This window comes from Amblyomma maculatum, chromosome 1, assembly GCF_055883805.1.
Source record: "Amblyomma maculatum isolate TAMU_Amacu chromosome 1, ASM5588380v1, whole genome shotgun sequence".
Lineage (NCBI taxonomy): Eukaryota > Metazoa > Arthropoda > Arachnida > Ixodida > Ixodidae > Amblyomma > Amblyomma maculatum.
In genome coordinates this window covers 58,278,639-58,294,007 of record NC_139344.1, presented here as the reverse complement: position 1 = coordinate 58,294,007, position 15,369 = coordinate 58,278,639, and the positions used below count along the sequence as shown (strand labels likewise).

The 15,369-nt window shown below is 44.3% G+C and overlaps 1 protein-coding gene across 1 annotated transcript in view; it reads right to left on the bottom strand.

The window, feature by feature from the left end:
- Positions 1-122: 122 nt before the first annotated feature.
- The window catches only part of LOC146202459 (nose resistant to fluoxetine protein 6-like), a 29,430-nt gene continuing 14,183 nt past the window's right edge, over positions 123-15,369 (bottom strand). The window contains exons 4-8 of the mRNA XM_084601382.1: positions 6,661-6,748; positions 6,463-6,566; positions 2,927-3,203; positions 1,549-1,647; positions 123-408 (exon numbers count right to left, since the gene is read on the bottom strand). Of these exons, the coding sequence (XP_084457508.1) occupies positions 123-408; positions 1,549-1,647; positions 2,927-3,203; positions 6,463-6,566; positions 6,661-6,748 (854 nt within the window). The remainder of the gene's footprint in view (positions 409-1,548; positions 1,648-2,926; positions 3,204-6,462; positions 6,567-6,660; positions 6,749-15,369) is intronic.

Below are 15,369 nucleotides of genomic sequence, written 5' to 3'. Positions count from 1 at the left end.
TTATTATCAAAGCTGATTGCTGGAACCTAAGGAAGAGTACAAGGACGGGGAAGTTGGCGTAGGTTAAATAGTGACAGCTCGACATAGCGTGTGACTTCGCCCGTTCAATGCCTGCATTAAATCTATGTCTCGTTCAGGGTTGCCTTTTCACAGCCAGCGCCGTGCCACGCAATGCGTTGCGTGTGTATCCCCTGAAAGCAAAGGGCTGTTTTGGGGCCCACAGAGCATGGAGTCGTGCTTGCCATGTCCAGCAGGTCGCTCCAGTTGTTGATATGGATGAGCGCCCTCCACCAGTTGCGCGTGCAAGTGGCGAAGATGGACGGGTGGTGCTCTTTGGCCAGCGGTCCGTCCACAACCAGCGGCACGAGCAGCCATACGCCGATCACGAACATAAGCGGGGCTGTCAACCTGCGAAATAATTGGGCGCCAACCTCGACGCTTCATTGCCGACCCTCTGCAGCGATTGAGTCAGAAGTTGGGAAAGTATCGTCATTTTGCTTTGAGGCTCGGAGTCTGCTAAAAATGGCGCAGTCAACTTGACTCACGGCAGTAGAAAATATAAACTTATTTCCATTAGTGTGGCGTATTTGAGTCCGCATTCACTAGTAACTTAATGTAAGAGCGCCGTGCGACTGACTGTCAGGAGAGTGCTTATCAGTTAGGATAACGCACGGAAAGGTTTCACAATCAATTCGGTCAATTACACCATCTCAAGAAATTAGACATGCTACTTCCTACATGTAAGGCTTCTGGTGCTGTAGAAAAGTGCCGAAAAAAAAAAAAAAACTAGTGGATAATTCAAAGAAGCGAAGTAAAGATGGAGTACAAAAAAACATATCCAATAATTTCACAGTACTATAGGATATCAAGTAGTCAATCAGGACATGGCAGCTGCATACTAGGCACTGCCGAATAAAAACCAGTAAAAAAGGAAGTGAAGCATGCCTATTATTAACAGTGCGAACTCATCGGGAGAAAGCTAACCGGATTTCTGTCATAATACCAAGACACCACACACTCGCGAATTACGATTGTTCCTTCTTCTTAGCAGCCTGTTCTTAAAACTAAAAGCGGAAGGGTAGCGCGGTAATCAATGCGTCGTTGGCAGCCGCTAATCACAGCCACGTCACAGCCACATGCTAAACAAGAATGCATGCCACGATGGGGCTGGACCTCCTCCGGCAGTAGTTCTCTCTCTTTTCTGTTCTTTGAGTCATGTCTGCTTCATTAAGTGCCGGTGCCAAAATCCGCGGGAACACGGCTCATCACCGGCTGCCGATATACACCACTATCGTGCTCTTGAGGCCGAACAGTTAAATCTCATCCCACACACCCCTGGAGTATAAAATAGGCGCAGCCCGCGGCTGGGGGCACTTGGTCGGGATTTTACATCACTTATTTACCCCTGCGGTCAGAGAACACCTAGTAACTCCTACTAATAATAAGCCGCCAGTCGGTATCAGTACGGAGATTGCCAGCAAAATGCAGCAACTGGGTTCTACTCCCGATGCATTTTGAAACAAGCAGCAAGTGAGTCATAATATTTACCTTATGTATCTTCTCAATAGGAGCAAGGTAACCGGCAGCCAGAGGCTTCCTTTTCTTTTCTTCAAGTGCCTGGCGATGTTGAAGCTGAGCAAGAATCCGCTGGAAGCATTCCAAGGCAAATGAAAAAGAAGCCAAAATGGGAATTACCATGCGTGCGGGCTTTTGCCGGGGCAGCACACATGCAACTTTCGTTATCAAGCATAGCTTCTATGAAATCTCTCGATCGAGAAAACGTGAAATATTTAGCGGCTCGCACGTATGCTTTAATGGGAAGTCATATTAGGACGAGCAGTTGATATAGCCTGGAAAATTATAAACTGTTAAGTAAAGTCCGTTCATGGTTGTTACCACCGGGAAATGCGCGGCTTCACCGCCTCCTTCTGAAAGAACGATTGGTTTGCTACAAGGGCATTGTCACTGCAGTCTACATTTGTACTTTGACGCGCAGGTCATGTTGGCGACCAACGACTTTGGCTCCCAAAGGACCTCAGTCGAATGGTCGAGCAGCGCATTTTATGTGCTCTTGAGGGCCAACAAAAAGCTAACAGGAAAATTTGAATGCATGCAAGAAATTACCAAAGCAATAAATGAAGAAAAAAATCAAACGGCGTTTGTCACCACATTGAAAAAAAGCGGCCGTTGCACTTTGAAAGCAATAATAAACCGCTCGAGTATTTAACCTCCATTAACTATAACTCTCTCTTTTCCTCTTCGCGTTTCTACCATTCAAAAAAGCACTGGCTATTCTTATTATCGACAGCATGCATTTGGGGCCACCTGGACTAAGGTTCGCGTGGCGCTCTTAGCAATTTGCGTTCCTCATACGGGCTCTATCGTCGCATTGGAACACATATACGCACTGCTTCGGATTGGCAGCGCCTGATATTGATCGCAAGATGCTCTAAAAAAAATTGTAACCCAGCAAGAGGGTGCCTCGCCACTATTCGCATGACAACAAATTACCACAGAGTAACGCGCGCTGCTCTCTAACAAAATAGAATAAGAAAAATGAGTTCTACACAGAGGCGTAATAGACCTCATCACTGCATCTAAAAAAGCCGAATAATAATGAAACTCTGAAAAAGTGACATAAACAATAGGACGCATGGGGCACAGCCCTGAAATATTCAGTATCGACGTGCCAACCATCGTGTTAACAAGAAATTCTGCAAGAATTCACGGAAAAATGTCATTCACTAAACGTATGTTCGCTGCAGCTTTAGAAACATTGGAAATTTCAAATTCCGCAGCCATTACGAGCACAGATACCTTCATTGAAGAGTGACACTCAATAATGGTTAGCATTTCCACTGTCGCTTTAGCGTGTAAACGATACGCAGTGGCTCTTATGGCAGCCGCGATGTGTGAATAGCACTACCTCATAAAGAGGAACGTCTGGACGGAAGGGTAGGCATTTCCGACGAGGCACCAAATGAAGTTCTTCCCGAAGCGCACAATGCGCAGTAGCTCGCCCACGGCAGTTGGTTCGACGGTCAGGTAGCTGTGACCCAGAATCACCCAACTGGCGCTGAGGAACCGCAGGCCGTGCAGAAACCGCAGCCGCCAAGCGTCACTGCCACGCTCGGCACGCACGTTCAGCAGCTTCTCCGTGTTGGCCACCGCGCTGAACGACAGCACCACTTTGAAGAAAGTGCCTGCGTGCCCATGCCGGTGTCATAAGGTCAACTATTCGATGCTGGAGCCTCACAGCAGGTCGCCGAAGCGTTTAGCGTAATCGTCATCGAGGCGCCCTTAGTTCCGCTCCAGATAACGCTCCGATCGTAATGCGCAAGGTAAGCACGGTGCTCACAACTGAGTACTTATACTAGATAGTGAGTTACAAATGCCCCATAATCGGCGTAAAACCTACTCTCTTCTTCAGTTGACTCGTTCCTGAGGCCTAACTCACAAATGCTTGCCGTCCTTAAGTTTAAACCATGGTTGACGGATGCATCGGCGGTAGTTTCGTTTGATATCTTTACTGATCCTTGAATGAGAACCGACACGTCACAATGAGATACTAGCGCTTCCTATCGATGTCAAATCCAATGGAAACGGACCAAATGAAGCGCTGTACTCCTCTCAATGTGTGATCACTGGATTTCATGACGTCACACCGATCGCCAGCCACTTGTAAACCCTGCCGTATGTGTGGCTTTCCAACTTAAATAATGTGAGATGCCAAGGCGAATGTACCCTACATACGAAAAAGAGTGCTGCAGGTTTCAGGCAGCTAGTAATTCAACTTAGAAGGTAGTTTCCCCCTCTTGAAGTTACATTTCATGGACATACATCGCTAAGAAGCGACAGCATGGCCGCAGAAAAGCAACGAGAGGTGACAAGCTGTAACAAAAACGGCAAAATTTAAACTTGAACAACATATATAGATTAACGTCGGAACATTTCGGCCTGGCCAAACTCTTGGCCAGCACAGCATGCTATAAAAGACCGAATATTGCACCGCTTACTTTTTGACGCGGTCCTTCCCTCAATGACGGAACGCAAATTTTCAACCGCCTGCCGCGGTGGCTCTGTGTTTAGGGAGCTCAGCTACTGAGGCGGGAAACCAAGATTCGATACAGGCGGCGGCAGCCGCGTTTTGATTGGGGCGAGAAGCAAGGCGCTGACGCGTACTGCGCTGCGTCATTGCACTTTAAAAAATAACTGAGGTGGTCGAAATTATCCGGAGCCTGCCTATACAACTTCTCTCATATCGTGCACGAGTTATTTGGGGAAATTAGACCCCATAAACCATAGCAATTCAAATTTGCTTCTGGAGCTGAACGCGCGGCTGAGAATGATTTTAGCGCTCACTTAGAACAAACTGCTATCCAGAATCAGCAGAAAGGGAAACCTGCATTCAGCGTCTGCCTTAGCCAACAAAACATCAGGCCAGATTACACTCTCGTGTATGACTGATGACACAGCAGTGCTGTTTGCGTTTGGTTCGAGTAATTCGTAATGGTACTTCGAGACTCATCATTCCTATCTGTTTCAAGATTAGAATGCAGCTATTAAACGACGCTGTTCTTATATCCATTCTCCAACTTCATAGGGTAGGAAATTGGCATAGCTTTTCTTAACTTGTATAAGGCCTACCTACGACAGACCACAGTATCACTACCACCAGATTAGCTCTGGCGTGCGTGCGTGCGTGTGTGTGTGTTCGGAGGGGGGGGGGGGATATTAGTGAGTGTATGTGCGTGCGTGCGTGCGTGTGTGTGTGCGTGTGTATAAACTATACATCTATGTACCCTTTTGTTTATTTCAAGCGTTAGTTGTGAGTAGAACGTCATGCAGCAATTTTGGCGTGCATAGCGCCTCAAGCTTTTTCATAGTGGCGACGTATCATGAGACCTAATTAACAACTTATTAACACCACAAGATGAGCGTGAGCGATTGCGTTGCTCCTGCGTTGTGACAGAGGAAGCGACTGGATGATGGACAGCACTTTACGAAGTGCAGTCGGCGTTGCAAAAGCAGTGAGGCTGAAAGGCGAACAAGAAACTACACGGAATAGCAGTGTATGTACCTCAGTGACCGCGAAGCATTGAGTGCTGCAACCAGCATACCTATCAGAATGAATTCTACCCTCCCTAGCAAGTATCCTTATCTCCTTATCTACTTGCCGGCTGAGCATAGCCCATGAATGTCATGAAGCATCCCCAATATTCACTTTGAAATCATTCGCAACAGTACACATTACTCTATTCGTGATCACTTCGGAGACTCCATCGCCATCTCCGTCGCCCTGTGGGGTGCCCTCATCGACTACCCCAGTCAAACGAATTGAAAATATCATGATATCCTAGCTGTTTTTCGACAGAAACTGCCGAACACCCATAGCCCTTTTGTCAGTGATGAAATTTGTGTGGCCCTCCTGCCCACCTGAAGTTTTTTCTTCGCGCATTGGTATGCAAAGTACACCAGAACAGTTTACACAGTTCTTCAAAATAATGAAGATACCACGGGCCTCGAGCAGCGCTGCAAGGAGCGACTACTTTTAACTTTATCCCATCAGATATCAGACTCCGGACATCCGAAGACTTTGACCCCCCCCCCCCCCCCCACATTATATAACCCCCCCCCCCTCCCTTCACTCCCATTGCTCTATTTAACTAATCCCTTCTTCTTCGGAGCTATCATGCTAGGCCTAGAGGCACCCGCTTATTTTAACGCTTAATAAGACGTTTCACCAAGGAAGCAAGAGTCATTTGATCATCGGCAGCCGATAAGTCTATGTGAAGGAAAAAGGAAAAGACAGAAGATGTAGAGAACAAAAGGCTTACTCCTGGGCTTCATAAAATCAGCCAACCTTTTTTCAGTTCATTTAATCATTTCCTCATTCATCTCATACGCTACTGATGCTCGGAGGCAACAAATATCCTTCAAAAAAAAAAGCTACAAATATGGCTGCTGAAGAAGCTGGTAGAGAATGGCTTCCATCTTATCCGTCCCCATTAGTGACGTAAGTAAATGAAACCGAAATGCATGGGGGACAATGCTTAACAGGTGAGTAAAAATTGAAGAAATACAGAATAACAGTTTGCTGTCGAATTGGCTATCAAACAGTAATTAGGTATGCGATATTATATACAAAATATATTACAGGAGCATATCATGTGAAAAAAAAAAAAAAGCATGTAAGAAGCAGGCTTTATACAAGCCGCTGTTGTAATTTATTTATATGGAAGGTAGGTCAGAACCAGTAATGTTCAAATATCGCATCCAAAGAATAACACCAAGAGATAAGTACACTTCCGAAGCCGTTCGAAAACTCTTCCGTGAAAGAGAAATGCTTTCCTTGCAGCACAACATAAGACAATGCTCATTTTACAGGTCGTATACTTAGCGTATTTGCTTTCCTTTCTGTTTGTTAATGGGCGACTCCAGAAAGCCGATATGAGCACTCACCAATGTTGTTGAGGTCATGTCCGGCTTCCTTGCCGTATTTCCGCAGGTAGATATCCGTGAGCGAGCCGACGATTACGAAGGATATACACGAGGCCATGAAATACCTGCGCGCGCAAGAGGGAAGAGTGAGACGATGGATGACCGCCGCTCTGCATCGTTCAAGCCTCTCACTCGTTGCGGAGGCTGTGCGAGGCTTACATGAGGGCTTTCTCCGTAGTGTTCAGCGGCGTCTTTTCCTTAATCACGCATCCTTTGACGGTGGCGTCAAAGCCGTGTTGGTTAACCACTGCGGAGAGAGCATGGAATGTAGAAAAACTTCCGTTAATAGCAGGAAAGGTGAAGCCTGCTATGTGAATACGTATACTGAGTCGTGCTTGGTTTATCGTTCTTGCCCACTCAACGCATGCTACAGGAGTGGTTCCCTACTAGCACGAGGAATATTTGAGATGCAGCTAGTCTTATTTTCTTGAGGACTGAGCAAAAGTTCTGTTTGCCAGCGCTTATGAATATAAATATCCAAAGTCGGAACATTTATTTATTTATTTATTTATTTATTTATTTATTTATTTATTTATTTATTTATTTATTTATTTATTTATTTATTTATTTATTTATTTATTTATTTATTTATTTATTTATTTATTTATTTATTTATTTATTTATTTATTTATTTATTCTATACAACCTTCCTCCATGCTCCATTTGAGGGCTTTTGTGCTGTCATAAGTATACAGCAGATTCAAGTTACGCATACTTGATAGTTATACATAAACGGCACAAAACATGTTTAGACCAAATATTAAAATACCATTATCCGAAAGCTCGAGAAGCTTCGTAGATTGTCGCTTGTTAGGTAATTTAGCAAAGAGCAGATATTTGATTTAAAGAACAAGAAAAAAATACTGGAAAGTTGCACACAGCGCCCTGGTTGTGTCACAATTATTAGCAGTGTGGCTACTTCGGAGGACAACGAGCATTCTCTGAATTTCAACGACACTCAAGCTGAAGAACAAATGCGCCTGCATTTTCAAAGCGCTGCGAAAGACAGATGAGCGTATAATGTTACCGCATTCTGATGAGTACAGTATGTATTAGGACCTCCGAGCGTAACTTCCTTCTTCCTGTTGATATAAAAGGTAGCCTTTGTCGCAGATAACAATTATGAGCGCCTACTTTCAACACATAATGAAAAGTAGCGGCAAAAACACACAAAAATAATAGTGCAAACAGAAGTCGTTAACAGGCAATGCATGCAGCGAGCTCCAGTGGCTGTTAAAAATTATGCATTTTGCCTTCCATGCATCCTTATAGCTAAAGATAAATTAATAAATAGACAAAAAATAACCATGCTAATCAAGGTACACGTACTCTCATGCTATATAAACTTAAAAGATAACCTACTCCTAGTCACCTAACTTCACCGCTCTTTTATTTTAACGCAAAAACATTACTGCCTCCTTTTGCGGATTCCGCCGAAATGGCTACTAAGCCTACTTCGACCAACCACTCGCAAAGTAACTCCTCTCCGGTGTGATTCCAACCCAAGCAAAGGCAAAGACATCAGCTTCGCTGGCCACTTTGTTAGACCACTGCGCCACCTCGGTTTTTCTTTGTTTCCTACTCGCAATGAAGACTACAGTGGGGTAAAAGTCTCCTAATACAATACCATGATGAGCGCCAGCGAAAAGTAAGGCTGTACTGTGTTTAAAAAACTATCCAGCTCAATCCAAACTGGCATTCATTCAAGTAGACATTATGCTTGCTTTCAGGGGAGTCATATTTTCAATAAAATACTCCCTCGCTGACCGAGCATTCACGTCAGCGTCTCTCACAGCCATTCTCGGTTTCCACACACTGTGGAAGCAAAGATTAGTAAGTCGCATGGCGCACCCCCTTGATTGTAGACAAAGAGCCACCGTATACCATATGCGTAATTAGCAGGTCATTTCTTAAAGTCCTCTTCAAGATATCCCACAGAAATACTGCATCTCAGCGGTCAAGAAAAATACGGTATTTGGTTTCCGGTTTATGGAAGACTACACAGTCCATCAACCATGGACAAAAAAGCATTTTTCCCTCAAACATGATTTGACCGGTTATGAGCCACTATGTAAAAGAAAGAGGAAACGTTTTGTGAGGATCGTACTGGAATCTTTTCAGCTCATTTTGAAATATCCTTGCCTTCTCCTCCACAGTGTAAAGATACAAAGGCACTAGCAACATGACATCAAGCAATACTTTGTACAGGTGCTTTTGGGTTAGAGTACTCAGGTATTGGAATCACAATCTCACTTTTAAAATGTTGCAAGGAGCCATAATCTCGCACAACAAAACACTCAGACTTCTGCGTTTATTGTTGCAGACGACGCCGAAAATTCGGGTAAGTAATGACACAGTTGAACTTTACTTGGAAAACCGCGTAGGCCGAAAAGAATAGCTTTAAATTGCACAAGGGTATAATCCAGGAGGCTATTTGTCGTAAAAATAAATGGGCCAAACCAAGTCCTCTATTTTTCAATGAGCGAGACAAATTTGTACGACCTGTTATCTGCTAAAACAAGTCCCAGACTGAATTCTCAGCTCACTAATCCTTGGCATGGATAGTGCTTGCATGATAGAACCAGACATTCACTACAATGAACGAACTGCATACAGCTGAACCTCGTTAGTGCAGCCTCGGTAGCCTGTGTCTTCAGGTTCTAAGCTGCCAGCCTTTCACGCAGTGCTTTAAATACCGTCGTCCTCAACGTCTTCATCTTCTCTCATAAAGTTGCACTAAAAACCTTAAAGGGAAAGAACACTGACCAAAATATGTCATGAAATTATGGTGGAGATGAAAAGACCTTAATTGTATCATATAGTACACATGTAGCACTACAATATCAAAGAAAAGAGGCTTTACAATTTTGATTTGCCATTGAAAATCACATAAAAACAACAGTGGCGCTATCTAGCGGAGAAATCCTGGTATTTTCGGTGTAGTACCCCACGTGATTATATGTCAGCAAAATTTCGCTGATTTTTGCAAATGCACGCTGTTCTTTTTTTTTTTCTGGGGGGGGGGGGGGGAGTTCTTGTCATAATTAATTATATTTTCCGCTTTCTCCACTGCGTCCTCAAATAAAAACGACCCCTCCTTTCGCACCGCAATAGGCATGCTTTCAGGTTTTGCCGTTAGATGGCGCCGCAGCCTTTGGAATTCCATAAATGAATCGATGATAGTACCGAGTTAAACTTTAGTCGACAAGGCGTGCGTTATTATGCAGTAACAGCCTTGAGAGTGAAACTGGAAAGGACGTTACTCTAAGCAAAAAAATGTTGAATTACTGCCTTGCGAGTGAAATTTATATTTGTTTTCGGTACGTCTTTTTTGTCGACCACCAGTCATCATCGCGGCCGGTGCTCATGGTTTCCAGCATCGGACTACATAAAAACGGGCGCATGCACTGATTGAAAAATTGTCGGTAAACATTTTCTATTGTGTTTCTACCAAAACCATTATTGAATCGAACATTTTAGACATCAATCTTTCCATTGCGCCGAAAAAAATTTGAGACCTAAATTCCAGTGTTCTGTCCCTTTAATTAGGCCTCCTTCCTCCTGATGAAGTCTAAAGCGCTCGTTAAATACTTGGAAAGACCTGGCAAAGCAAAGCTAAGCGAAGCGAATAGAGCGAGCTTCGGTAGCCCGCCTCGACAGTCGCTTCGTCGTCGCTGTGCTGCCACTACTACTGGTAGTTGGGGAGACGGCGGTGCTTAACTATACCACACCTTAATTTTTATTAATTTTGTTCCAAAAAGAGTGATTTAAATGCATAAATTCATCTGACCTCTGTTTTCCTCTACCTTAACCCATTATTAACGTGATTAACGTGCAGTATCGCGAACTAGTGACAAACTGTTTGCACGCCATTTGTACATGAAGCCGGCATAGAAAGCTTTATGTCAGCTTGTTCTCAATAGCCGTCGCTTTCCAGTGATAATCTTCTGCGTCACTGTCAACAAGCTTTGTGAAGAAAAGGAGGCGCGAATGTGCGACTTCCCTGCCTACAACGATGCATTGTAGATAACTTTTGACAACTTTTACGGAAAGGACAGCGACGCTCTACTTTAATAATTTCGTACTGCCACTGCTGCCTTTGAATTCAATTGAGGTTTTCGATTTGATATTTGGCACAAATCGTAGTGCGAAACTGCCCAACTAATAGTGACAAAGCAACTGTTGCAATTTTAATGGCGGTAACAAAACATTGATATTCGGTTTTGAATGTGAGTACGATACCTACTATAATTTAAGATTAGCAAGTTTTCCCTTCATTCTTTCATAATTCAGGAATTACAGGATTAAAACACTAGCTTTAATGCAGGGTGAGGATATATTTACTGGCCTCGTTAACCAAAAACGAATTAAACAGTTTGTTTCTGTGCCTGCAAGCAATAACATAATCGGATGGATCACGTGAAAAAATCAATTAGTACCGCGAACTTTGACTTTCTTTTTTTTTATGTATTACTCCATCATTCCTTCCACCAGAGACGAATTCGCATGAAGCATAGGCCGGAAACAAAGGAGTCAGTTCATAACTGGAACTGAAAACAAGAGTGTAATCTGTTCTCGATAGTCTCAGTTCCCTATACCACAAAGGGATGTATGCTGATTTCTTACCGACCTCAGGGACCTTTTAAAAGCGCCGGAATCTAATCCATTGGCACGAGAGTTGCTGTTAATTGTATCGAGTTTAAATTCCTATTCACACATCCCATGCAGCCAGCTTAGATTCAGCTACTTGTTTAACTGTGTGGCAGCTCATTCCGTTAAACAACAACAAATGACCTCATCATGTAAATATTCTCCTGTGTTTTTGTTATGACTTACTCTTCAGTGTCTAGTATCTTGTTTTCTGTGTTTGTTTTTGTTCACCTGAACTGCCCACTCCTGCCAAAGGACTGATAACAAGGTTGGCAGTACCTGTAAAATAAATAAATAAATAATACACGTAGCATTGGGAATACAAGACAGCAAAGCCGAACTTGTTTTCATTACTTCTGTTACGTAGCTTCCAACACCTGATGATGAAGTGCGAGTCATGCTGACTGTCTCTAGAAGTCAAGAGATAACCCAACCGTTTGCGATCTATCGTCTTTCATGGGCAGAAAGGCGAAGTAAGATCGACTTTGTTCTTGTCACTTTGTCAACCTTACATCCGAGTATTGACTAAAGTACAAGGCTATTTTTTGGACTATTAACCTTTCTTATTCTATTGATTATTACATTTTGAAAATATAATTATCAACTAATATTTATTTTCTATATTTAGAAACGGAACAATACTAGGAGATATTATTTATTTCCTTGTACTTCGCACCGAATATTTAACCGTTTCCGTTCTTTTCAAAGCTCCTCATTCGTGGGCACTTATTCGTACAGTGTTGATCAAAAGTCCTACAGCCAAAGGATTTTCTTCACGGTGACAAAATGAAGCTGCCACGCCGCTGTTAAAAGCAATGGGTCGTAAAATGTTAGGGACAGTTTCTTGCCGTGGTAAGAAATCATTTCGTAGCATATTAAATGGCCTTTGACATTAGACCTTTAGTGATGGCATGACGGCTGAAAATTCATTGGCTTTAGGGCTTTTTGACCAAGACTGTACATATTTCAGACTGATAAAGACCAACTTTCTTCTTTAAATGATTCCTGGAACAATTCCCTCAAATTAAATCCATGATTGCATATTTCTGGTTGTGTTAGCGTCCGACAATAAGAGGCGCATTTATTACTGAGGAAATTAAATTTGCAATTCTTCCCACCACTCATTCAAGCTCGTGACGTCGAGGTGGAAAAGGACAAAATTCTTCCAATCCTTTAATCAAGCTCGTGACCGTCAAGACAGGAAAGGACCAAATTCTTCCCAACACTCCCTTCAAGCTCATGACGTCAAGGCGGAAGAGGACCCCCCGATTATTTGAGGTGAATGGCGCGTAAACCTAGCTTGAGATAGAGCACACAAAAAAAAAAAGAAAAAAGAAAATAGGGGACACTGAAAGTCCGCATTTAAGGGTATGGCACCACAGCATTAATTGCTATGGTCAGCGGTTGTAATTGTCCACGCAGACGGACACTGTTCCGTCTTTCACAGTCAGACACATTGTGCGAAAGACTGCGTGACTCTTACTGGGCGGGAGACTTCCATAGAGCGGAGCGGAGCGGCTCTGGTTTTGGACCCGTGTCAACGGAGAGATTGTCACGTGCTCACACAGCTGACCAGAGCTGCCGACTGCCGCCTCGCCCACTGCAGAGCCGCAGAGTCGCCGCGAGACTCTACAAATCACATGGCGTGTAACGTCACAACCAGCGCCGCCCACTAAGCGGTTCGGTCACGAATGGCGCCGCCTACGCCCACGACTCCGGGTTTCCTGCGAAACGGGGCTCTTACGCTATCGCTTAAAATGATCTCAGTGCATCACACTATGCTGGCAAAAACAGCCGGTGGGCGGTGAGTTTTGTATACGATACAAGTAGCTGACATTTTCTAACTTATACAAGATAGGTTTATAAATTAGGTATCCCATTGGTCATTATATCACCGTAATTTATCGACAATGCTCAAGTTCAGTTTATCATCTTCACCGCTCCATAAGTAAAGCCGTGTTCAGACTACAGTCGCGTCCACCATAAGTGTCGTATTTATCGCATTTTCCAAAGGTTCTGAAACTCTCCTTTTCGTAGCTTACAACCGCCTATATTCACACTGTCCGTTCGGTAAAACACATTCTTTATGACCGGCCACTCAACGCTCTGGCCCAACTGGTTCTCGCATATCTCAACATGGCGCCGGTTAGCAAGCCGCTGCTAGCTGAGGTCGAGGCTACAGTGTGCTAGAATAGACAGTCGAGGCTCTTCAAGCTCAAAACGAACTTATAATCGTCTGTGCGCCCAACCTGCGCAGACGGAAGCGTAATAGAAGGATTTGGATTCTTGAAATCTTCGAAAGCGCCTGCCTGCCCGCAGCAGGCAGTGTGACAGTGGTCTTGCACGCCAGCTTCCGTCCCAGTATCTTCTTTTCTTTTTTTTTTTTTCGAAAACCCCAGCTCGCACGTAGTTCAGGCGTGGGGTCCTCCTGCATCCCTGCTTGCGATGTCCTGTTTACCAGTGCCCCGGAGGGAGCTCGGAGATGATTCGGGACGGTAACTCAAACGGTCGTGCTACTGGCTCCAAACAATGAGCCGGAGCCCGCGACAGACACGGAAGCGTCCACGGAACGCGTCTCATTAACTCGCCCCCGTTCGGAAGAGGTTATTTTCTTTTTCTATTTTACGGTGGGCTTCTTTCAAACATCGATGGGTCCACGCCAGTTCCGTTCTGCGGCCTGACGGCAATCACGGCAAGTATCAGCCTTTCGATGCGGGCCAAGTGTTCCCTCATTTGTTAACGAAGCCGATGGACTGCAAGAATTCACTGGCACGAAACGGGCAGTGCACCACCGTCAACATTATCACGCTCCCCCACCGTCATAACCTGACTTTTCTAAACTAGGGGAAGCATTTGATTGTTGAGAGTTTGCCCGCACATGAAAAAAGCCCTTACTGCTTTGACTCAACGCACTGGCAACTTGCAGCCAGGCGTTGTATTGCACTGTTCTCGGTGCGATTTTGCCACTGGTCGTAGAGAACCGGCCTCTGCCGACTTTCTTTTATGAAAGCCTGATAATTACACAGCGCAGAAGATTCCGCACTGCACACGATCAAGCTGCGGCAGCACACAATCACTGACACAAACACCAATAACAATAACACCGGCACCGGCGAGCGAAGACACTACAGCAGTGTAGGAGCGTCGGATGATGTCGCCTGCTAGCTGGTTTGCGCGCACAATCTGGGAGAAGCGGTGACAGGAAAAGGAAAACTGAAACGGCTATTACGGCTGTTACGCAGGCGTTACTTCCGCTGCTTTGGTAAACAGTGCATCAGAGAACATATTATTTCTTTCTATTAAATGCGTACGTACCGGGCGCGCACAAAATTAAAAGGAGCACGAAATTGTGTTCTAAAATTTTCCACGCGCTGCATAATTGAAACTGGCAGTCGTGTACATGCGAACCTGCAGTACACGCCTTTGTCCTTTCACTTGGACAAACATTCTTTTCGTATCTTCAGTGCAGGAGGCGTGGTTTTAATTTGAACGGAAAAGCGCGTGCTCCGTTTACTTTTGTCCTCACCTGTACATTCCTATTTCGGATAAAGAAAAAAAAACGAAGACATTGCGTGCTGTGTGAATTGTTCCTATGCTAATTTCTCTGCTACGTTTATAACAGAAAATGCTGCCAGCGCTTTCCAGAGAAAGTTGAAAGCTGATTTAGCAGAAGAAAGATCCTTAACGCGAACTAACAGAGCTCGCGCACAGAATGCACATTAAACTGCAATGACCGGTGCCTAATAGCACCATATGCGACCCAGAGTCTCAAATACCCACATGCAAACTCAATCCGCGGATATTAATAACGCGATGTAACACAGTAAGTCGACATTGGAGTTGCCAAATGGTCATGTTGAGCAAACTAGCTCGGGCTTTGCTGCTTTGAGGCCTAGCGAGATGCAGAAAGTGGCACCAGCTAATTATATATATTATTAACATTAGTTATGGTTCTGAAACGCAAATCATCGGGAGTCGAGCGATACGCTCAGGTATGTATTAATAACGTACCAGTAAGGGCAGAATACGTTAATTACACCTAAAGGCGCGTCTTCTTTAAAGAGAGCACTTTGATTATAGAGCTGCCCAATAGACGGTCTCGTTCACTGCGCTTTAGAATGTCTATCGAACCATCTATGACCAAGCGTGCTGGCCCAAATGCAGCAACGCACACAGGAAGCAAGTGTCTTGGCCCCTGTGTGAGTTACGTCTGCCGCT